Source organism: Ciconia boyciana, chromosome 3 (genome assembly GCF_034638445.1).
Source record: "Ciconia boyciana chromosome 3, ASM3463844v1, whole genome shotgun sequence".
Classification (NCBI taxonomy): domain Eukaryota; kingdom Metazoa; phylum Chordata; class Aves; order Ciconiiformes; family Ciconiidae; genus Ciconia; species Ciconia boyciana.
In genome coordinates, this window is record NC_132936.1 from 83,977,027 (window position 1) to 84,001,469 (window position 24,443).

General features: G+C 40.2%; 1 protein-coding gene across 5 annotated transcripts in view; it reads right to left on the reverse strand.

The window, feature by feature from the left end:
* PCNX2 (pecanex 2) overlaps window positions 1–24,443 on the reverse strand; it is a 162,838-nt gene that overhangs the window by 128,691 nt on the left and 9,704 nt on the right. For all 5 annotated transcript variants that reach the window (XR_012041579.1, XR_012041578.1, XR_012041577.1 and 2 more), the window contains exons 4-8: window positions 22,384–22,420; window positions 20,235–21,497; window positions 11,378–11,525; window positions 11,064–11,209; window positions 9,756–9,849 (exon numbers count right to left, since the gene is read on the reverse strand). Coding sequence is in view for 1 of the 5 variants with exons in the window: in XM_072856348.1 (XP_072712449.1) it covers window positions 9,756–9,849; window positions 11,064–11,209; window positions 11,378–11,525; window positions 20,235–21,497; window positions 22,384–22,420 (1,688 nt within the window). In the remaining 4 variants the exon portion in view is untranslated. The remainder of the gene's footprint in view (window positions 1–9,755; window positions 9,850–11,063; window positions 11,210–11,377; window positions 11,526–20,234; window positions 21,498–22,383; window positions 22,421–24,443) is intronic.

A 24,443-nucleotide genomic window follows, 5' to 3' on the forward strand; every position in this document is an offset into this window, starting at 1 on the left:
GAGGTGCATTCAAAATGTTTGCCGAAGCGAGACCTGAGCAATCTGGTACAAGAACCAGCTAGTGCTAATGACATCGCAGGAACTCCAAAAGCCCCTTCAAAAAGGTCAGGTTGTGGTACGAACGAAGGCGTCCGAACTGACATTGAAAGTATTGGATCAACGGCAGCCCATAGCTCACCGATGGCACCTCCGTTACTCAATGTCATTGCTGATGTCTTCCTACCACCACCTCAGCAGCTTTGCTCCTTCTCACCTAAAATGGCCTCCCTGCCATTTCACATCCCAATCACTTCCACACCTCGTCACACGGGCCTCTTGCTATGTCTCTACTCATTGCTCATTAGGTCTCCACTACAAAGCTGCCAGCACTAATCTGACCTGAGTATTGCACAATTCAGGACTGAGATTAAATCCACTAGTTGTGGATATCACTTTTTTAAGCAGCTTTTTTAAGATTTACAGTTCCCAATTGTACTACCAAATAACAAGACAAACTAAAAAGCAACTTAAAATATATAAGAAAATTGAAATATACAAAAGTGATAGCCGCATTAAGACTGGATAATTATGTGACAAACCCACTCACAGCAAACATGGAAAAAACATGAAGAAGAGGAGGCAATCTTCATTTTTTTGGTAAGAAATTAATAGTTTCAAAAAGAATACAATTAATTCAGAATGCATATTTTAACTTTCCTTAGTGGTTACTTCTAAGGGGAGCTCTGGCTAAGGATGAAATCCCTCTTAAGTCTTGTTCACATTTTGCTACTCATGCAACAGGATTTGGGGAGGATTTTTGGCATGTTTTAACTAGCAATAACAACACCCCTAATTATAACAACATAGAATACCAGAGTTCACAGAATGGGAAAGCAGGATGTACTGATTTACTGACATAACAGAGAGAAAAGGATATAAGACCACTGTTAAAGTTTTGCAATAGACTACAAAAGGAGCAGTGGTACATATTAAGGTCATTAAGTCAGATAGTACCTATGGACAGAAAGGCCTTGTAAAGCATCCTACCAGGAGCACTGTGGGCAATATGAAGGCAGGAAGTTATGAACACCTTCTCACTCAGGTGTAAGAATGGGATCTACTCGGTACACTCTTACTTCTCAGTATCCAGATTTTTTTATTCTGATAACAAGTATGTAAATTGATAATTTGTAAGCCTGTTACTTTTCAGAGCAAAGACAAATGTACCAACAACTTTAAAAACAAACAGCATGTACTAGCTAATAAACTAGAGGATGCATTTTGAGCAGATGCAGCTTTACTGGAATTAATGCATTAACAGCACCCCCGGTTCCATTATCTCCAGAGTCTTCTAAAACATCCCTTTTAGCTCTCCTTATGAAAGGGTGGGGGGAGGGAAGACAAGCCAGTCCCACAAGCCAAAGGACTACCGAAGCTCCTAGTCCTGAGCAGGATTTTGCTGCCATCATGTGGCAGCATGGCCCCCTCTGATCTACGAGTCTCATTCTGTTGAAGACACTCACTTCCCCGCTCTCTGTTCACAGAGTGAAAGAGAGGCTAAAAGATCCTACAAGTACAGGGAAGGATTTTAACTGGCCAAGCTAACACAAGGGTTTCCTCCTGTCCCTAGCAAGCCAGCAGGAAAATGCTACTGAATTTGTAAAGAGCGCTTTCCAGAAAAATCAATGGCTTCCTTGTAATTCAAACATTACCATTTTCAGCATGCACATGCACACACCCCACTCATTTATGTGTTCAAGCAGCACTATGCTCAGGTGACCAACTCGTCTGAAATCACTGAATCCCAAAAGGAACTATATCATATTTGTCGCATCCATTTCAAAATGTGCTCGACTGCAGAACTGCACAACCTGCCAAGCAGCTTTAAGAAATCTTTAACAGTCAAGAGCCTATTACTAGAGCAGTGAGTATTCTTTGTTATTTGGGTCACCTTGCTGAGAAATATAAAGATTTTTTACTGATACAGTATTTTGTCATCCTAAAATGGCATTCTGAAACACTAAAAATAATTTTTTAAAAATCTACTTATAAGTCTACTTTCTCCTATGAGGAATAAACCTCAAAGGTTTGGGGAATTTTCCAGCAGTGAACATACTAAAGTATTAATGGATTTATACAGGAGACAAAGTACCGTTAAGGCATTCAGATAGATACTTTCATATAGTATAATGCACTCAAGCAGCTTAGTCAGGGACGTGAATGTAAATCAAATAAGTTAACTCATTGATTTGAAGTTCTCACTTTTGCCCAGGGCCAGAAACACTAGCACTCCACAGCTGTAATGGCAGGTAACTTAAATCATTTTCTTAGTACTTGCTAGTCACTATTTTGCTGCAACTACTTCTTTTTAACCTATTGGCTCTGCTGTTGCTGGAAAAAAAAAATATTCTCAAAACAAAAAAAGTTTAAGCAAAAATATTTTCTTAATGGATTTCTCTATCTGTACTCCAAAGCATTTTAGACTCAAACTATAATATAGCTTCTTAGAAGCCTGGTTTTAGTGTCAGAGTGTCATCTAAAAATGTAAGGAGTTTAGAGGACCAATTGCTCAGACAGAACACGTAAAGTGCAATACAAGTGCATGAATTGTACTGGTACGGATGAACCACGTGTAATAATAAAACATACATAAACACAACTACATACTTACATAAAATTATATTTTTTAAATAATTATATACATAAATTTAAAAAGATACATGACCAAGAAAGCAGGAGAAGGCTCACACTAGAATAATATTTTTTTTTAAAGGTATATAGCAAGTTAGGTGTATATATACAACTGATTTCAAGTGAAAGCCCAAGTGTCACTTGGGCAGGAAGAACCTGCAGATAAGACAGAAAGATGTTTTTTTTCTCAGGGCTGGGCAATCATTCTTTCCACTCCAGTTCTCAAATATTTCAGCTGCATGCCATACAGGCATTTCTGTGGCCTATCTTACATATTTATTTAAAAATCCAGCTTCTATTACACATATGCAGCACAGTAGTCTCCTGATGCAATTTATAGCTACTGCCAGACTCATGAGGTGATAAACTGCAGCAAGAGGTCCAGCCCTTAAACCTATATATGCATTTGAATGAACCAAATGCTTTTGCATCATGAAGTTGAATCACTGTCAGTAAAAACTTGGATTGTTCTAAAGAGACACCAACTCTACCTCTTTAAAATCAATACATGTGTATAATGATACCATCCTGCAGAGAACTGGGAGTTTCAATGTAGTTTTCTTCTCAGGAGTTTAACACAGGAGAGAAGGAAATGGGCTCAAGAATACAAGCAGTATTCTTATAAATTGCATTTGCTAAAACCCAGAGTATTTCTTGAAAGAAATATAAATGGCAAAATGCTTCCACAGCTTGTGTGGGCACAACTCCAGTTGGCTTTAGAAGATCTAATATTTGATTTGAGACAGAATTGGCCTATCCTCAAAAAAATAGCCCTTAGCTTTTTTTTCTACTAAAGAAAAAAACCTTCACAAAAAACATTTTTCCTTGGAGCTACACACATCTCAGTTTTTCAGCTAATACAGAGAGCATTCCCAGGTTGGCATGGACATATCCACATCAGAATTTTGTGTGTGGACCACCTTCTGTATTTTTTGAAGCATAGTTAACCATAGCACATATGTGTCTGCACACACACTAAAGAAGGCTCTGTGCTTTAAACAGAAAAAATTGCAAGGATGCAGAGAAAAGTGCTCAATCGCCCATAAAGACTACTGGGTATCTAGCATGACCCTACACTAGCATGCTTGTCAGGGATGTTTAATGATCTGTTCTCATCTCAGATCTGAATACCCATGAACATGTCAGAGATGGACTGCAACATACCCAAGCAAAACCGCATGGGAAAAATGCAAAACATTTTTTGGAAATAAATCCAGTGCTTCTTGAAATTAAATTTGTTCACATTAGCTAGCAAAATGCTATGCTGAAATAAAAATCCTGGTGATAGATCATCAGTAAAACTTATGGAGGAAAACATCTGAGTTTCACAGTGCTATCATGCCTGTGAACTGCTTCAGGCAGTACCATGGAAGTTTTGGATAGTTAATTCCTGATTGGGAATATTTGCAAAATTATTTAAAGCAGAAAAGCAGAAAGAATTACTATTTTGAATGCATAATCATTAGAGCATTTAACAGATTATCATGTGACTATAGCCAGTTATTTAACAACTTTATACCTAACAGTATTATATTTTGATATTGGATGTTCTGTTCAACGTTTCTCCAAACACTATTCTTTCATTACTAAGAACACAATTTTACACATGGTAAAAATTTAGAATACATTTTTGATAGGAGCAAAACTGCATAGAAACTATCAAAATAGTAAAGTGTGTTACATTAGTGCCCTCAAGTTTATTGTAATCTTACTTTTTCTGTCTTTCGCAACATAAGTGAAGGAAGCAGATACAGGCTATACAGCCAGGCAGTATATTATTTTAGTACTTGATACCTGAGAAAATAAACTGCAACAGTTTACATTAGCTGAACAGAGTTTTTCATAGATGTGAAACCAGGAAGGACAACATGCCTATAGATCAACCTCTTATATCCAAATAATTTAGAAAGAAAGAGCAGTATTTCATACACATGTTGAGGACAGACACATTACTGAGAGGTATCAAATACTGACACATTTTTCTTCAATATGTATGTACAGACATGCCGAAGGTGCTCAACCTTCTAAACAAGAGCCCCAGTACGCAAAGCTCATTTAGAAGAGCAGTTAAACATTTAAAAATGCATTAGCCTTGTACAGCAAGTATGCACAGAATACGATTGCTGTTAAATTTATATATTGGCATTGATATATACTTTATGGCCCTATTAGCCTCTGCACTGGGGACAGATCATGCAACTCATGCAAAAATCATTAATTCTATTATAATTACTATAATTATAGGGGTTTGTGCTTTCACTGATATTTATGAGCCACTTCACATGTAATGTCTAGATAACATGATAGCTCACATTTATCTTTTTGACTGCTTATCAAAACTGACTCAGTTATTTAATTACAAAAGACACTCAAGGTAATTAAAGAAATTCCTGGGAAACATCTGCTTTCTGTCACAGAGTGGCAGACAGAAAAGGCGTGTCAGAGTGACACTTCCTTATTTGTAAGACATTTACTAACTCCAACTTGTTTCTCCTGGGCCCAGAAAACAGCTATACACCTCTAACAATGCTTTGATGTATACATTCTTTCAGCTCACTTTTTTAAGGATATGTTCTTGTTAATGATTGTGGGGTTTACTTTGTATCAACAATCTAATGGGAAGAATTGTAACTTGAAATTGTAAGTGTTCTACAGAGGTAAGATGTAAATCTAGTGGCCATTTGGTGAGAAGTCAAACTAACCATGCAAAAAGGCAGTTCATGCTTATACCAGGCACCCGTTTTACACAAATGTGAACTTTCTCATCCTTATCTGCCTTCCCAGGAGCCAAGCACATACTCAAAACACACAGCACAGAAACATTAAGGATTCACTGTAAGCGAGACAAAGGCCAGTAAAGAACTTACTGCAATGGGGCAGAAGAATGGTTTTCAGGATGAGAAAGCTATTTCCAATTTCTCACTCCAAAAGAGATTCAAACGGTCTTTCTGTAACTACTCTCTAATGTAATCTATGAGCTGAGAATAGAGTTTACGCTTTGTCTTGTCAAAGCCTGTCACAAAACAATTTATGGCTAGCAGTGAAGTTGGCAAGGTAATGGGAGCATCAAATTTACAGGCAATTAGCTCAGCAGGGAACCCATTCCGCAGGAACTGCTGGCAATAGGTGTTGCTGGCAAGATAACAGACAAAAGTGGGGTCAGGGTAATTACATGGACAATAACTGGGAAATTGATCAGCTACCTGCCAATGTTTAAATAACTTACCAAACTCAGTAACAAGAATCACCTGCCAAAGTGAGGGTTAAGATGAAAAAGGAATTATCTTTTTCTGATGATCATTACAACATAAAAACTTCCTTTAAATTTAACTTGTCTAACTTAAATATTTTTAAAGCTGGACTGCTGGACCAGTGAGAGACAAATATGGAGACAATTTGAAAGTAACCTTTGGCAGAATTAAGGGATAATTTTATAAATTATTAGTAAGAGACTGTTTATGCTACATTTAAGAAGCTCTGAAAATTTCCAGGACAAGGACTGCAGGTAGAGGCAATATCTTTCATTAGGACAGCTACTATACTTGAAAATGTAAACAATAAAACTAAAAAAAAAAAAAAGAAGAAGAAAAATTAGAATCTGGCGGAATATATATTAACATTGATAAACTGGAGAATACTCCAAAGATCATCTCAGAACACTGCAGAGCCAAAAAGAGGTGATGGACTGCTGATATTTGACAAGACAAAGTGTAATTCCCTCAAACAGTATTGCTTCCAATGTCAAGGAGCCTCTGAAGAAAGCAAGCACAGACTCCTTCAAACTTGGACATCTGCTTTCTCTGGCACACTGTAATCCATTGTTGTCCACCTAGCCTTTACAAGCAAAGGAAGAGCAGGAACCATGCAAAAGCAAAAGATAACAACAACAAAAACGTAACACAGCATCACTTCTGTGACAGAGCAGCACTGTTAAGATTTTGCATTATTTGTGAGAAATGGATTTCAGAAGCCATGCCAAGAAGATAAGGTAAAATGTTTACAGGTCATAGAAATACTACTTTAATATCAGTTCCTAATACTCCATTGTGAAATGCCAGACCGGTTAAGACTTTACTACTGGAGCAGACAATAGTAGGACTCAATAGACAGAAATAGCAAGTTATAATTTGAATTTAAGATCATTAAACATTAGTTAGTCTGCCTCAAGGCTTTCTTTAATGGCTTCTTTTGAGTAATATTTAAATACCTTCTCCAGTTTTGCATAACTTAGTTAAAAGGTATTTACCTATGGCCAATTCATAAGGCAATTACATTATTCTTGACAAACCAGCCAGAGTTCATACCCTCTCCAGTCAAAATTCCTGCTCCCTTCACTAGCTGCAGTGTTACCCAGAAGTGCCACAGCTCCTGGCATGCCAGTGCCTCTGATCTGCTGCTTCTCCCAACAACACCCCCAAAGCAAGAGGCCTCTTGCCATCACCTGGGCTGGGCCAATTCTCCTCGTAGACGAGCACATCAGGACACGGTCCATGCATATCCACATAGTTGCTCCACTGGCTCAACTCAGTTTGACATTTTCCCTTTAGGACCAGCTTAATCTTAACACTATAAAGCAAGCATGATTGGTGAAAAGTGTTTTAAGAGCTTAAACACATCTACTGCAGACCTATCTATTGTTCTCCATAAGCTTATTCTAGATTCTGAAATCTGGGCTCCCTGAGATCAAAACCCTATCCCTCCTACTCAAGGAGGATGCCACCTCTTATGTCCAGGCATTAATTTTCTCCTGCATCCTTTGACCTCATAAAATCTAATTTGGATGGCTTATTAATGGATTCAGACACCAAGCCTAAAGCTGTTGTTTCTGCACTGTCTCAAGTACTCATGAAGTACTGTCAGAGTCACTGTCTTCTTCTTTAGTTAACTTTCTGATGGGCTAGGAGATAAGCCAAGGATATCTCAGAGGTGCTTTCCATGTCTCTTTTCTAATATCCATTTATAACAGCAGCATCTCCTGTTGGTATGGACTACTCGCACAATGAACATCTCCACCAGAGGAGGGCCCACCCTCAAGGGAATAATTTCTGTCAAGAGCTCTCCACAGACAGACATACAGAAGACCCTGTAATTGAAGCAATCATGGATTACGCCTTGTGCTTTATTTTATTCTATTTGCCTTTTTCTTTAGTAATAAAAAGTTCATAACTGTGATTATTTGGCTTATCTTTAACCATAGATAAGAAGCTAACCTGACATATGTCATGTGCAAGCCTGCAGATAGGTACAGGGGAAAGGGGGAAAGAAAGATGCCTCATTCCTGAACTGTCTTTAAAGCAGATTTGCCCCTCTATTTTCTATATGCTGTAAGTGTTCTATACCATCTAAATACAAAATTACTTGATGGTGAACACCTGAAGAAAAAACAAAACCCCTTCCCTTGCCACGCTACCTTTCAAACTCTGCGCAGACGGTAGGCACTGCCCATTGAACAAACAGCTCTCACTGATCTCTCTGGCCTAAACATATTACAAAGTGCCCTTGCAAAAACCAACTTGAACACACTTCACGCTTCCTTGTCCTCTTTCCTTGTTTTTCATGTGAACTTCTGCTTTGTACTTTCCTTCACGCTGCTCTGTTCTTGGAAAAGCTTTTGTGTTCTGTCTTCCCATTGACTCCTATACAGAAACAGTCCTGGGAACCCACTCTGCTGATTTGTTCTGTTCCCCAGTCTGAACTGCCACTGTACTCCGAGATTTCCAGCAAAAGTGCTGACCTTTAGAAATTAAATGCATGTAAATGGCTGCAAAAAATATCTGAACTTGCTTTTAACAGCATTTAGCAGACCCCTTAAAAATAATTCATATCCCTAGAGGTCCACAAACCACAAACTAGAAAACAGCACTTAACATAGTACAGGAAGACAGAGATGTCACATAAGCATCTAGCAAAGACGGATTCAGAAGGACTTCTTATACAAGAAGGAAGATTGTTCTTCTTTTGATAAAAAGCAGATTAACTGATAAACGTCAGGGGACAGTAAACTATTTCTGAATTTAGGACAGATTCAAGTTCATAGTTGTATGATGGGGGAGAAGGGCAGTATTCTGTGCAAGGTGAAACCAAGACAGTTGCAAGAGTTAAATAGCCCCAAACTAAAATGTTTGATTTTAGGTCAAAACTGAACTCTACCAGGTCGGGGTTTTTTATTTTGCTAAAGACAGACAGAACATTTCTACTGTAGATGAACTCCCAATTATTTTTTTGTTTTAATCTTCACCCACTGGCTATTAAAAGCATGATTCTCATGTCTCTCGTAATAGCATCCTATCTAAAATGCTAACACTGTTCTTAACATGCTCCCAAGCTTTTCAAAAGTCTCCACTGAAAGGCAAACGCTTGAAGAACAGTATTTACTATTAATGATGATCCTTCTCACCCTCTCACTCAACTTTTCTGAATGCTGTATAACAGTATCAAAACCAAAATTATTTAATAAAAATACTTATGAATAGTTCAAATTCTTTTCACAGATATGCAAACAACAGATCACATAGGAGAGTGTGGAAACCACAGTAATGAATATGGGTTTTATGTAGATCACTCCGGAAAGACCTTTGAAAAAAGAAAATTGTTCAGATACTTTTTCAGAGTGGCAAACTATCATTAGAGATTTCATGCAAGGTGAAAGGCTCTGCTGCTAGAATCCACAGGAAGCAGCGTCACTGGCTGATACTGACACAGCATTAAAAATCTACAAAGGTCCCAACAGGCATGGGAAGTGAGCAAAACAAGGTTGAGAGAATACCTGGTAACAGTCTCACTTACTTTGTTTTATTTACAATCTTATTTATAATCGCCACACTTGACTTCGGCTATTCCCAGAAAGGAATGAAAACACACTGGATAATTCTGGTTTTCTTTTTCACTTTTTCTTATCAATGTTCTTACAAAGCAGTCACTGTTTTAGCACAAAATAAAAAATGCATGCTTTGACATCTCTAGAAGAGGTTAGCATATTTATTCTCCTGTACTCCTTTTCACGTGCATCTTTCACAGTTATAATCAGTTTCACAGCTTCTAGCAATGAAAACTTTTAATGTTTCTAAAAATAAGGGCTTACTTACTGAGCATTTGAAATACAATCACAGTTTGATAGCTGATGTCGAAAATTTCCTTCCTTCTGACAGCCAGCCTTTAAATAACAGGATCTAATTTCCCCTTTAGAAAATACAGAGGAAAAAAATCAGTTCAGTGATATGATCATTTGTTTTTACACACAAAGTTTATTAAAAAAATATATTTGAGGTCAGGCACATTTATAAATACCATTTTCAGTCTGTGCACTAGGCTTATTTTAGAATTCAGAAAGCAAGTTAACATTTGAACAACTGAAAACCTGAGACAAATCAAAACACAGAATTTACACTGAAAATTTAAAAGGTATGTAAAGTAAATGCAAAGCCCATCTAGCAATACAAGTTCACTGTAAAATGTGAAATAATCAGATTTTTTTCTTTCAGCTCACAAAGGTGAGGTGAGGAGGTACAAAGCAGGGAAAAATTCTGCTAAAAGTGTAGCCACTGCTACTCCCTCCTTGCATATGCAGCAGAAAGTGGAGGGTCACTGCGCGCTGACGCAGAGGTCGTGCCATCTGCCTGACTGGCAGCTGCTGTTCTTAGCCCCACAGCACACAGGAGCCGCAGGGCTGCAAGCAGGGCCAGGAGGAATTGGCAGAAAACCAAAGCATCTCTGGGGTCATGAACCCAGCTACCACGAGCACTCAATTCCACACTGGTTTTGAGGCAGCTTTAAGGAAAACGCGGCTTTTGGGACAGCTGCCTTTCAGAGGTATGGGCCAGTACCTCACAGGGCACTACACAGAGTTCAAACAAACCACCACCAAGTATATTACAGCTTCAGCCTCTAGGAATAGGTGCAGAGCAGCAGCACACCAAGCACAGGCATGGGGCAAGACTAGGTCATTCATTAATTCTCTTGAAAGGGGTAGCAGACCACAACTCCAAACAAGAGCAACCACCACATCATCAGAGAGAGTTCCGTCAGAGCCAGCTGAAGAACAAAACAGTAAAAAGGACGAATGTTTTGCCCAGCCAGGCCAGTGCAAAACTCCTCACCAGGCAGAAAGTGCCAGGGGTTCTTCTCCAAAGATAGAAGTAGTCTTCTGGCCTAGCCAGCACTTTCTGAAGATAAACTTCATGCACTGGGTAAGCCTCAGGTCTGTGGTGGTCACTGGTGGATTCTGAAAGCTCGAGTTATTGCTGATCTGACTTTAAATTACTAAGCCCTTTTCTTTCATGCACACAGAAAAACATGCAATCGATAACAGACAAGAGAAATATCCTTCCAGGGCATCTAAAGTTTCTTTAGAAGTTTCCTCACACGATGTAATTATTCCAACTACAGAAACTCACCATTTTCATCTATGAACACGTGCATTGCATCCACGGATAGCTCATCTTGCACAGACGCCTCAGGTCCACTTATTACTTGCAAGACAGAACTGTCTTGCTGAGAAGTTACCCGGTAGATTATCTGCCTTTGCCTGTTGCCCTGGTAACTTGACACAAAAATGTTTCAAAACTACTATGAGGAACTTTTTTCTTGTTCTCAATAAAACAAAAAGAAAGAGAGGTTAATTAAAAGTTTATGTCATTTCTACTCAGTGAAACAAAACAGCTTACATCATATCTTTGAAGTACAAAATTGTAAAGTAAACTGGCCTTACGGTGCTGCAAATTTGGCAGACTCTGGTAGCACCGGACTAGTACTAGCACGATCTTGGCTTTGTACATCTGATCTTTCCTGTTTAGGAAGTTGCTCACAGTGCTTTTCTGTTCCCACCATTTCTTCTTTTCTCTCCGTCATCTGGCTATCTGGAAAACAGGGCAGTGAAGTGGAGCCACTCTCCGCAGATGACTGTCAAGAGTTTTGTTCATTAACTACTGAACAAGAGCATCTAAAAGAGAAAAGCTAAAACACTGCAGTAATTACTATTTTTATGGAAAACATTAGAATTACTTAAAACAATACAATCACAGACATCTGGATGAAGAGGTACTCTGACTCAAGGAGGCTGCGCGAATGGGTTGTTTCAAGAACAGGCTGTGTGAAGCAAAGGGCAAACAAGAGAGAATTTCTGCTTTGCTTCTCCTATTGTTTCAGAGGGAAGCAACCTGTCCCTAACCTAGAATGGTAAGAGGCTGCTTCCCTGGGGGGTAATTTGTTCCCAAGCTGCGTATGCTGGCAGCGGAAAAGCAGAAGCACTGGCCCATTCCCCTTTCACAAAAGGGAAAGCAGCACCTTCAAAGGAAATAGAGCTCTTGGACAGGAAAGCAGGTAGCTGCCTAATCCCTCGTCCCCACCGGCCATGCACCTGATGCAGGACAAAGGATAAACTGGCTAAACAATTTCACAGTAGATTTTCCTATGCTTGGAAAATACAGAACCATAGATTTTAAAATATACATGATAGACTTGTCCAATTTCTACTATTTTGAATACCAATTTGAATACCAATTATATTTATGCTACCTCTCTACACATGTATGTCATTTACTTATATATGTGTACTACTTTCAAGCAATAGTCTATTTTAGTTACTAACATTCACATTGAACAGTGAAACATTTTGTAACTGTGCTTTGACTGTAAGCTAAAAAAATTATCTGTTAGGATTTTAAAGTGCAACTAAGTGATTTCATCACCACCATGTGCAGTCGCACAATTAAATGCAAAAAAAAAAAAAAAAAAAAGGTTTTTGTGGTGCTTGTTGGAGATGCTTCAGTGAGTCCTGTAGCTTCTTGCACTAAGCAAGGTATATTGAAATGCACTTACCCAGACTTCTTGCAATACCTGCTATTTAAATGCCTTAGAAATTTAATGATCACAAAAAAAACACAGAAATTCCCCCCACAAAAATTCCATTTGCTAAACCATATTTCCTACCAATACAATTACCATCCTAACCTGCAAGAGTCACCAGTCAAGAAATATTGGTGTCATAGCTAAGAAGGTCTAAGGATAAATCAGATTTAAGGCTTGTAGAGAGACGTAATATCTTTTATTAGGCCAACTGACATATGTGAAAAAAGCAAACAAGCTTTTGGATATGCAGACCTTTCAGATCATCTGTCTTGTTTTCCTCCAACCATATCAGCTGATCTAATAACACATTATTTCTGCAAACCTACCTACCTTCAGTAGTTAAGACATCTCTACACCAGTTTCAATTCACAGGACACACCCCTCTAATACCCTAAAGCCTCAGACACTCGCACATAACCGCATTTCACTACAGACACTTCACACTTACTTGGGGGGGGGGGGGAAGGGAGGGAATCCAGAAGCATAAGAACAACTTTAATTGTACCACCACATCTTGTCCCAGCAGGTCTCAGCCCTTAATGTGAAGCACAACGAGCAGCACCAAGCCTGGAGAGTCTCACCGGGGCCCCAGACACTCACCAGCCAGGGTACCAGAAGCAAGAGGGAATGGGCAATAGACATAAAGACACCGTGTAACTCTTGCTTGGAATGGCAGCGTTCCTTCAGCTTCCACAAGGAGGAAAAAAAGAATCTCACTACAACACTGTCAATGTTCTAAGTCTCCCACTCTCTTTCTGTAGCACACGATGACCAAGGATCCTGACTTCTTGTGCAGTAAGTACAATGAGTGCGAGTTTGGTTAGGGAAATCTTTTGTATCTGTTGTGCATGGAGACAAAATTCAATAGGTCTTCCAGAGCTACTTTCTTCTATTTAGGAAAAAAAAAAATAGTGGGGAGGGGACAGGACAACACTTTTTTTCCTTTCCTAATTAAAGATTTAAACTCCATTTTAAGCAGAAAACGTGCCTTATTTAACTGTGGCATTACTGAAGCATCCCCTTAATGATGTAACTGTACCTGAGGGAGGTGACAGAGCCACAGACACCTAATCAAAATCACCTTCCTAAAGGCTTGGGCTGTTCAAGCTGTAAGAATAATTGATAGAGATCAGAAACTGTGGTTTTAATAATCTAATTGGTCCCATATTGCCCAAAACTAGCTCTAGGGCTGGAACAATTAAAAAGATTTTTTAATTTGATTATCTAGTGGTTTTAGAAAATGCCTCTCTCTTCTTCATTCCAAACCACAAGCCTTGCAGACTTCTTTTCCTTGCAGTGGTAAAGAGTCATAATAACAAAAACATAAACATGCTGCTTCTTACAGGCTTTATATGCCAATCAGACAACACCATGGTGATGAGTACTTCCAGCACTGGAAAGGTGGGCCATGATGGGTTTGTGACTGGTTTTCATGATTATTACTCATTTTCTTCCGAGTGACTTACACCTTCAATATTTAAATGGAGATAGAGGTGTCTAGACTAGGAGTGTTCTGCCAGGGTATGTAATCGGCTCTACGTCACCAAACGATCCTTGCATGGAAATTGTGCTGGCAAAGCTCAAGTTACTGGGAAAAACCCTCTCCAAGAGCAAGAGAAGAGTAAAAAGCACAACATGGCAGTGTACCTGCACCTTCCCTGTGGCCTCCTTCCAGAGCCACTTACCCCAAGCCACCACTCCACACATCTCTGGCGTACACACAGCTGGGCTTGCAGAAGCCCCAAGCTCAGACCCAGCTTCTGCAAGTAACTTCATAATTTATCTGGAAATTATATGCCACGACTCATACGTGAGGCATAACTATCAGGATTCATGGCTAAGTCAGGCTTGGGGAAGGGTGATTCAGAAGAGTCCTGCACAAACAACCAGATTTTGGTCTGTACACCACTTTCGTATTTTGGTTGAGCACAAGATACATCCTTTAGTTATCCTGGTAAAATCCTTACTAAGATAAACATTTCTTGTATGTCCTATATGGGTATAAGATACTTCTGGTAAACATTTTTATCTGCACTAAAGAGTTGTAACAGCATAGCAACGTTACTTAGAAACGTAACATCCCAACACTGACAAATGAGCTCCTAATTTAAATGCAGTTACACTACCAAAATCACCTTTGCCATGTAACTTTTTCATTTGTGGAACAGATTTTAGGTATCCCAAATCACCTTTGAGACAGGTCTTTGGTCCACATTGGGAGGAGGCTGAAAAAACAGTTTTATAGTTGAAATGGAGTAGCCTTTGTACATATAGTAATTGCGATAACCAACTGTCAGCGTATCTCAACTTTAAAGTTGCCTTATTATTAGGTAATTAGAGTGAAGTTTTATTGCTCTGTAACTTTTCTCCAAAATATTTTTACTATTTTTGTGCCCTCTCTCCAGAGTCTCCCAGACGTTTCTCCTTGTCTTTTACTTGTATATGCCTATCCCAATCTCCACAACTCACTCCTGTAAGTTAAAATGTCACTGTTGTCATAATTTCAAATGCCATCTGGTTTGAAATCTGGTCAAGCAGAATTAAGCTAATTTAGCCTGAGTCTCTTCTGTTCATTAATTGCTCTGCTACAGAATCGACTTCATTCCACAACACTACACTCCAAAATAGAAAGTTTCACTTCAAAATATATTTGTTGCCCATGCGGCCGTAGAGATAATTGATTTCAAATCACTCTATGCTCTTGTTAGCAACAGCATGAAACAAAAGCTCTACAAATTGTGAACCATCCTATTCATATCTCTGGAGAATATATCCTAAGGACATTCCCAACCCTTTCTTCACCAACTGCTTTAGCAGAAACATCTAGCTTATGTACTTTATTCTCAACCCAAATATGCTTATTATGCCACAAATACATTAAAAGAAAAATCTTGGCATTAAAGCTGGTCACCCACCAAACAACAGGAGTGCCCAGGGAACCTGACACAGTCAAAGAATTGCTATAGAAGTTCAACATGGGCACTGAAGAAGCACATGGGATTATCCATTAATCAGGATTACCACATTAATCCTGAAGCGACAGGGAAAAACCAGCGACACTCACTGTACCTGTTACAGGACAGGGAGACTTAAGCACGGAAATGACTTGCTCAAAACAATCTCCTAGACCAGCAGCAGAGCTGGGAATAAAATCAAGGTTTTTGAAGTCTCAGGTAAATAGTCTAATCATGATCCCTAACAATTATGTCAGAATACAGACCTCCGAAATAACCTCATAGTTTCTTTACAGGTGCCAGCCTCGTCATCAAAGATACTATTACCTCTTTGATTTAAAGACTGAAATTTTAAAATCTCAACCCATCAAGCCTTACATGTCGAGTATCAGCTTTAGAGCACTGAGTTCTGCACCCTATTTCCTCCCCATCCAAAGACGGGCATCAAATGCCACATGGTCCCTCTCTGACACGCGAGTCAGGGATGGCACACAGCTGCTCCGAGAGAACAGGGAGCACCTGGCAGGGCTTTGTGTCCTAGGTGCTACCTGCTACCAGCAGACTCCCCTGCTGTCGCCTCCCTCCACAGCTGTCATTTGGGCTGGTGACTCAATGCACAAGATCCCTCTTCCCCATGATTATATGGCAGGTGATAGCCCTCTTTCTCACATGCAGGGAAAAAAACTGAGGTGTCTGAAAATATCCACAGGAGTACGTTTTAGTTTTTTATAGGAGAAGGGTAATTGCTTGGGATCCAGAAGAATTCACTTGAGGCTGTGGTTTGTGCACTGCCCAGAATGATTAGTACCTTTTCTAAAAAGAGCCTGCAAAACATCTAAATTCAGGCCACACAGTCCTGGTTTAAGTTCTCCCGTGCTGGTCCCCACCGCTCCTATGGCAGGCTTTGCTCCCTGGGTGATAACATGGCCTGTCCTAGATTGCAAGCCAGCTGTGCCACAGGGGACATACATGAGGTTTTTATACTGCATAAGTCAGAGCAGTTGTGCATCATACTCAGCTCCAGACATGTCAGAGGGACCCAAAGCAGCCAATAAACCTGGCTTTCCTCATGCTTCTCAAAGACTAAAGAAAATTTGCAGTTGCCCTTCAACAAGCGTTCATTACGTGGGTGGTGCAAGTTTGATTCAAAACTGAAAGGACACTGGCTTGAAAGTAATTTTTAGCAACAGTGTCAGTGGTACTCTCTCACGATCTAGAAGAGGTGGAGTGGCAGCAGAACAGCTCTTAGGCAGCTTTTTTATGTGCTGTATTTTAATACATGAAATCTGGCATCCTTGGGAGCATAAAGGAAGGCTTTAATTTTCTTGTACTGCATTTTACTGAGGTGTCTATTGGCGAAGGCTTACATGGTCAGGACGATATGTCTTCTGTTTCCACAGAACTCACAAGTTCTGTGGGGGAGCACCCGTAACAAAGACCCATCTATGACTTTGACTCACTCACAAGACTGTTCCGATGAGTACATTTCCCTGCCTTCTCCAAATTAGGCAAAATGTCAGCTTTCTTACCCACAGCTCTGAACATCCAGCTTTCCAGGAATTTGCCAAGTTTCTCACGTTGCCTAATAAACACCTTTGTGGGGTGCATTTCATGCTCATTTGGACCAGGCATCTATTACTAGGCTTTTGCCAATTAGGCGGTTTGCAAGGTTAAAAGAACAAAAAACAAACACAACCAACCTCCTCCCTCAAAACAACTGGTGCATAGCTTGACTTGCTCTGTATTCCACACACACACACTTTTTTTTTTTGAACAACCACTTTAATGTGGGAATAATGTTTATTCAGATCTGTTCTCAGATGCTATTTTGTTAAAGCATATTTGTAATTGCAAGGCTGTAAACAAATTAGAGGCTTTCTCATTCCTAAAATCCAGCCTTACTGTGGGGAAGCTGCCAGTAATGACGGTAATTTATTTTAGCAAACAGCACGTTCTGACTAGGCTGGAAAACAAAGCCTACTTGCTCTTAAAAATAACTGCCTTTGAACTATCTCTCCCTAGCTTAAAGAGTTCAGATTTAATCTCCTTTTTCCCACAGCGCCAGTGCAAGATGCAGGAGACCTCGCAGTGACAGGAGCCACAGCCGCCATCCCCGCTCCATCCCCGCTCCTTCCCGGCCCCGCTCCATTCCCAGAGTGACACTTGCTGGGCCCATGCCGGAAACGAGCAGGGCTGCTTAATTATACACATACGCAGCTCGACTTCACCATCTCACAAACATACAGACTTAAGAAAATAGGGAAGTAGGAAATTCAGTTCAGGTCGCTTCAAGTAACAGCTTGGTTCAAAGAAAAAGCGGAATCCTCCTGTTTCCTCAGGATCTTGGATTCCAGTAAGAACATCATTTGCCAGATCTAAAGCACAATAACTACACACACATTAATAAAGTTCTGGTTTGTTGGGTTTTTTTGTCACTGTGGCATCTGAGTCTGGTTTCTTCTGATCACCCATTGCTTTCTTTTACGCAGCAATCGTCCCCCTTCATGTTATCCGAGGGTACATGTCCGAAACTCCTTTGCAGATTAGCTGCAATTTTTTTTTTTAATTTACCTTTGAAATTTTTATCTTTTCTCTTTTCCAGCTAAGTCACATCACACAGAAGTCAAATTATTGTGTAAATACTCCTTGTTACGGCTGAGGAGTAGCAAAGATCGCAATCCGCTTGCCGCGACCCTCGTTTTGTTGCGTGCTGCTGCACAGGGAGGTGACCCTGCACCCGACCCCCTGCACCCCGGGGACCGGCGGGGCTCACTGGGCTCCGCAGGGGATCAGCTGAGCAGGCTCCGGTGAAAAGCAGGGCTTGCTCAGCACATGTCTTAGGAAACCAGGGAGTATGGACTGGAGCCAGCCGGGCAGGCTGATAAACTCGATAGAGCAGGACAGAAACTGCTCTGCAGAACAAACAGGCTGAGAAGGCAGGAGAGATGGGTAAGATAGACCAGAAGAGAGGCACCAGGCTTAGGAGGAGCAAAATTTGACTAGGGAATGGAGAGGAGGGCAAGTACAGGAGAAGTGAATGCAAGCTGTGGGGAGGCAACAGCTTTAGGCGAGCTCAAGAGAGTGGAAAAGGTTAGGAAAGCAACAGCGTGGATGGCTAGGAAGAACAGAGGGAAAGACAAGAGAGAAGCAGTATGAAGAGGAAGGCAAATAAGGAGGTTGCACAGGAGGGATGTGGAGTGGCTAAACTGAGAAAGGATGAATAGGGGAAGAGAAGGCACAGAATTAGAAATACAAAGTGGAAGGAAAAAAGGACACAAGTGAACGATGGAATGAGATATGGGTCTAATGTAACTGATAGGACAGATAAGAGGAAAGAGTTAGGAAAGGCAGAGTGGAAGGTAAACAGAATCTACAGGTAGATGACACACTGAGAAAATAAAACTATTTTTTTTTAAACAAGATAAAAATATGAATTACACATTTGTTTTAAAAAAGCTGACAAACCCAGAAATCAGCTCTGCGTTTTTCATGTAATGGAAGGTTCTTGTGGGAACGAGCCAGGGGAGCAGAGACGCTCCCAAAGCAGAGCCCATCTATGGACCGGGATACCAGTGTAAAACAGGAGCGCCAAGCTGTTCTGCTGAGCACCATTAAGTTTCTTACCTTCCATGCAAAAGCAGTATTGAGATTGCATCCTCTTAGGCTGTCTTAGAACAGCTTATTATAGGATCTAAGGTAAACCAAACATTTTGGAGAAGGGGAAGATACGGGCTGTCTTATTTCACTTTGGCCCAGATGTTCTAAACCGACTGCACCAATCACTTGGCAAGGACCCTGGGACTGCACCTGCCTTCACTGCACCGTATGTCACATCCTCACAAAAGAGTCCTGCTAGCTTTGCCTAGAGAGCTGCTAAAGACACTACAAACAATATTCCTTCCTAACAGAAAGGGGTCACAGAGTTAGGTGACAGCAATAAGAATGCTAATTAAAACCAGATATTTCTATAGAAGAGCTATAAATTGGATTGCATATACGTTTTAAAATTAGCTGATTGAGGGTTTTTTTGTTTTAAACAAAAGCCCTTTTGATTAAATGGGAACTTGCATTTTTCATTAAAACTACTATTTTTCATTCAAATACTGGGTCCTTTCACTGAAAACCACCAAACTTTCCTCCTTAAAACCCAAATATTTTAGTTTTAAGCAACTAAAAATCAAACCTCTTACCTATTGAGAACAAATACATGATTTTTTCAATTTTTGTTTTTAATTATAAACCAACCCACAACTGTGCAGGAAGTTTAGGAATATGTGTGTGTGCACACGTTAGCTAAAAGTTGAACCATCACCGGTGACAATTCCAGCTTTCTACATACTTACAGGCACACACAGACAACTCTTCTACGTGCACCTGGTAAGATGGGCAAGGGCAGGTGCAATACAAAAATGTGTATAGCTATAGCAAGATATTTTTGGTATTCCAACAATCCAGGCCTGCCACATGCATGCTATTCCAATACAGAATACAAGATACATACCAGACACCTACTGAGGTTAGCATTAGGTTTTCCAAAGGAAAATCTTTAAGAAAATAAAAATATTCAAAGAACTAGAGCAGACACTATCACACTTTCACTAAATCACCTTGTCCCACCAAGCCCAGCCCTTCCCTGGCCCTATTAGCAAAACCAGTTCTCCTCTGGGAATTTGCCCTACTGCAGATCTCAGGCTAAGCTGCTATAAATAATGTAACTAGTCGCAACTTCTGTATTCCAAAAGAGTTGTAAACCATGCATCATACCTCCAACAAGCCCATTTTCCTTTGTTGTCTCCATTTTGACAGTGGATTGATTAGATGCCTTCATCTTTGATGTATTAATGGACTCCAGGAGGGAGACAAATTCTAGAAAGTTAGATTCATTGGGCACCTGTCCTTCTTTAGCTTCTAGATCTGATTTAGAAGTTGGTAAGGTCTTTTCTTTGTCAGATACCTCCATGAAATTCTTACTTAAAAGCACATCTGTCCCACTGTCTACGCTCAGCACCCGCATATGCCTCTTTTCATGAGCAGTTCTACAGGACTGCGGGTCTAGGTTCTGCAGGTCTTCCTTAGAAGTTAAATCCACAGTCTGCACATTTTCAGAAGCATTCTCCTGATTTGGATCTGAACAAGGAGTATTTGCTGGGTTGCTGTGTTCCTTCACTGCATCACCCGATTCATAGCCCGAGCATTGGTTGGATGACAGCTCTGCCTTTAAAATTTCTGGAGTTCTTTCACTTTCACTAACTTCTGGGCAAGCCTTACCTTTACTGTCATCAGACAAGTCAAAAGTGATAACGGGGATTCTGAGCTGTTCATTAGTTTGCTGAATTGGCCAACCTGCTGTAACTATACCAGACTCAAGGGCTGAGCTCATTCTCTCAGTTCCCAAAGCCTTTAGGTGGGCAGAGCCAGCCAGGTCACTGAGGGTGGTGTTTGGTGTAGTACTCATTGTGATGACAATTTTAATGGGCTCACATAGCTGGTCTCCAGGAAGAGAGTTGTCCACAACTGCAACAGCAGTCTCACTGTCCGAGCAATCAAGGTCCTCGTGGGTATTACCGGCATTGCAAGAACTTTCCACATGCTCGGGATCTTTGGTTGCAATGGCATTGCACTGTGGGCAGTTAGTGGTAAAGCCTGTCTGTGATGACCCATCTGGCAATTTCTCTCTCTTGTAGCTTTTAGGATTACTCAGATGGTCTGAAATAACTGAATTTTCACTGTCCCATGGCTCTGAAGAAACTCCAGTCCTTAAAATATCACCTTGTGATGAAGAAATATTGGAGAAGTTTTTAGCTACATCTCTGTCCACAAGAATATCTTGGGATCCATGCTGTTCACATGCCTGTCTGTTCCCTCCTTTTTCATTTATTCCATTACCAGAAAATGTTGCCATAGCAGCTGGTTTTGTCACTATTGCTGATGTGGTGGCACCTGAAGCAGAGACTGTAGAAACTGCTTTGATACAGGGTGAGGTAGATGAAACTGGTGGTGCAGCCTGGTCTTCTAATACCGTAACACCTGATAAAAAGCATATGAGGGTTAGGTCTTACAAACATGAACACTGCACATTATTGAAGTATGATCTTTAGCTAGCAAAATCTGATCCAGAGCAGAGCAAAGGAAGCACAGATGATGTAGCTGATTAAAACAGTTCCTAAGAAAGGATCTTTTTTGTTAGCTACATGTGAAATACTATAAATGCAAGCTGGAATCCTTCCAGGTCAAGACAGGTGTAGCAGCATGTCTATTTAATTTAAATAGTCAAAATAGCTCAACAACCAGCTAATATCAAAACTAAAATGTTTTACAGAATTATCCCCACTTAGGGAGAGCAGAAGTTTGTTACAACTGCAGTGCAGCAGAAGTTTGTTACATCACTTTGTGCAATTCCTAAACGGTCCCATAGGATATGGAAATCAACCTCAACAAAAAGAAGATAAACTGAAATATATTGAGACATCTCAAGCACTGGAACTGTAGGCGAAGCAAGGTGTGCTGGAGTGTACACTACCGAGCTCAAGGTCAACAATCACAACAGGACTCCACAGTCAGAAGATGTTTAAGGGCTTTAAGATGCGATCTGAGCATTGGCTTCCTGGTTTAATGCTTTCCAGAGGCACAGAGCTTCCCAAGAATGTGCGGGGAAGGCTTTCATCTCCCCGTGTCAAAATGGGAGAGCTACTTGCTTCCTCACCAAAAGGCTGCATCCTAAACAGCTTGGCTGACAGCTGAGAAAGCTTAGTCTATTAGAATCCCCTTGAGATTTTGTTCTCTCAAGCTTTTCCATTCAGCTCCTAACATGAGGCACAACAAAACCTGCCATGGGATCCTCTGTGCCATTTTTTTCTGTGGCAAGCAATGATTAAACAAAGGTTTAAAGAGATTTATAAAACCTTTAAGATACCTCTGAGATCTTCAATAGTTTCTCGTGTTGGCAGCTCCTAAAAAGAAAAAGAAATACACAAAATTAGTGTGGGCATTTATGAAACTCTGTTGAAAAAAATCTATCAATGCAACAGCTACATAATCAAAGGTTAATTACAGCATTGGTAAAGTTGCTTAACATAACTGAAATTTGGACACGTACCTTGCACAAAATGCAAGGGGTGGGTGAGGGAGATGGTTATAGAACAGTCATGCTCCAAATTGCATCATTGCAATTGTGTGTGATGTTTGGGGAGGCAGAAAAAAAAAATCTAAGATTTTTTTTAAAAAACATTTTGCAGTGCCTAATCTGGATTTTTGGTTTTTAATCCTTAAGGAATATAATGTGTTCACCTGTTCCACTTTTCCCGCTATGTGTTTCCAAAGTACTAAAATGTGAAGTTTGTTCTCCAGTACTTGGTAACAATTTCTGAATAGAAAACTAGAGGACAGAGCCATTAAATTATCATAGAATCATTTAGATTGCAAGGAAGCTTTGGAGGTCATTTAGTCCAAATCCCCTCCACCATACACACACACTCAAAGCAGGTACAGTTAGAGCAGGTTGCTCAGGGCCATCTCCAGCAGAGCTTTGACTGTCTCCAAAGACGGAGATTTCACAACCTCTTCCAGTATTTGACCACCCTCTTGGGGGGGTGAGGGGCGTGGAGGGGACACAGACACGACACCCCACCCAAAAAAAACACACACACACACACACACAATCTTTAAATCCTATTGACCTAATTGTATTTTGCATGGCTGCAAGTTGCAGCCACCGTCTCTTATCCTGTCAGTGGGCAGTTCTGAGAAGAGTGTGCTCAGTCTTCTCTATATCTTTCTATAGGAGGCTGAAGACAGCAGTAAGATCTTCTTCTAGTCTTAAAAAATATTTTAGCCTTACAAAGGCTAAAACATCCCATCTGCCTGTCCTCATACACCGTGTACCTCCTTCTTCAATCGCCTTGGTGGCTTCTGCTGGATTCTCATCAGCAGGTCAGTGTCTGTGGGAACTCACTGGGGAGCTCAAAACTAAACACAATACTCAAGAAGAATACTTCAAGAGTCTAAATTCAACAGCCTGAGTGCATAACTAGAAAAAAGTTATTGGAAAAAATTAATGTGGCTCTCTTCTGGCTGACAGGCACCAAAACCAAGAGGAAATAATAATTATCTCCTAAAATTTCACGGTGGTATCCTGGCAGCAAGAACAGGAGAGTAGGTTTGACAAGACCCAACCTACATATTTGGAAGTGGGAGACTTTGACAAGATCCCAAGAAGAAATGGGTTTACAGAATGGACAAATACCAGAATACTGGGGACTAGGACAGAAACAAGGTGAAAAATATTTTACCTTATAAAAGAAAACTATTAATGTCTGTGAATCATACAGATGCTACAAAAAGGTAAAAACACTCCAGGAAATGAGGAAATAGTTCCGATTCAGACCAGGATTTGAACAGTTTGCAGTAAATAAGGACACGGGGTGGGGGTGGAGGGATATGAAAACAGAATGAAGTATCAAATAGCTACTTATTCAGAGATCACTAACCATCCTCTGCACTGACTGAGGCAGGAGTCCTGTAGAAAAAATAGCATGGGATCACATAATTAAAGATTTTAATCACAGTATACATGGGGAGTAGCTTAAGATTACACCGACAGTGTTCATTCTGTTTCTTAATCTTTGGATACTTAACTCTTCCACCTTCTCATGGGTGTTTCCTATTTTTTTCTTTAATAATAACACCTACATACATCCCCTTCATCACTTCATACATGACTGATTTAGAAAGCATGACCAATGACATGGAACGCACATACATATATTTTTAACCTCATGTAGACATCTCCTAGATTTAAATAATTTTTTAATGCTTTTTTTAAATAGTCAAAAGATGTGTTGGGTTCATTTTATAAGCATAAGACTAGCTACACAAAACCAAATTATTTAATGCTACAGGAGCAGATCCCTTCCGAGGCAGTGAGAGCCTGCTCTGACTGCATTAGCCTCTCCCTTCTCTCAAAGCAGCCACGAA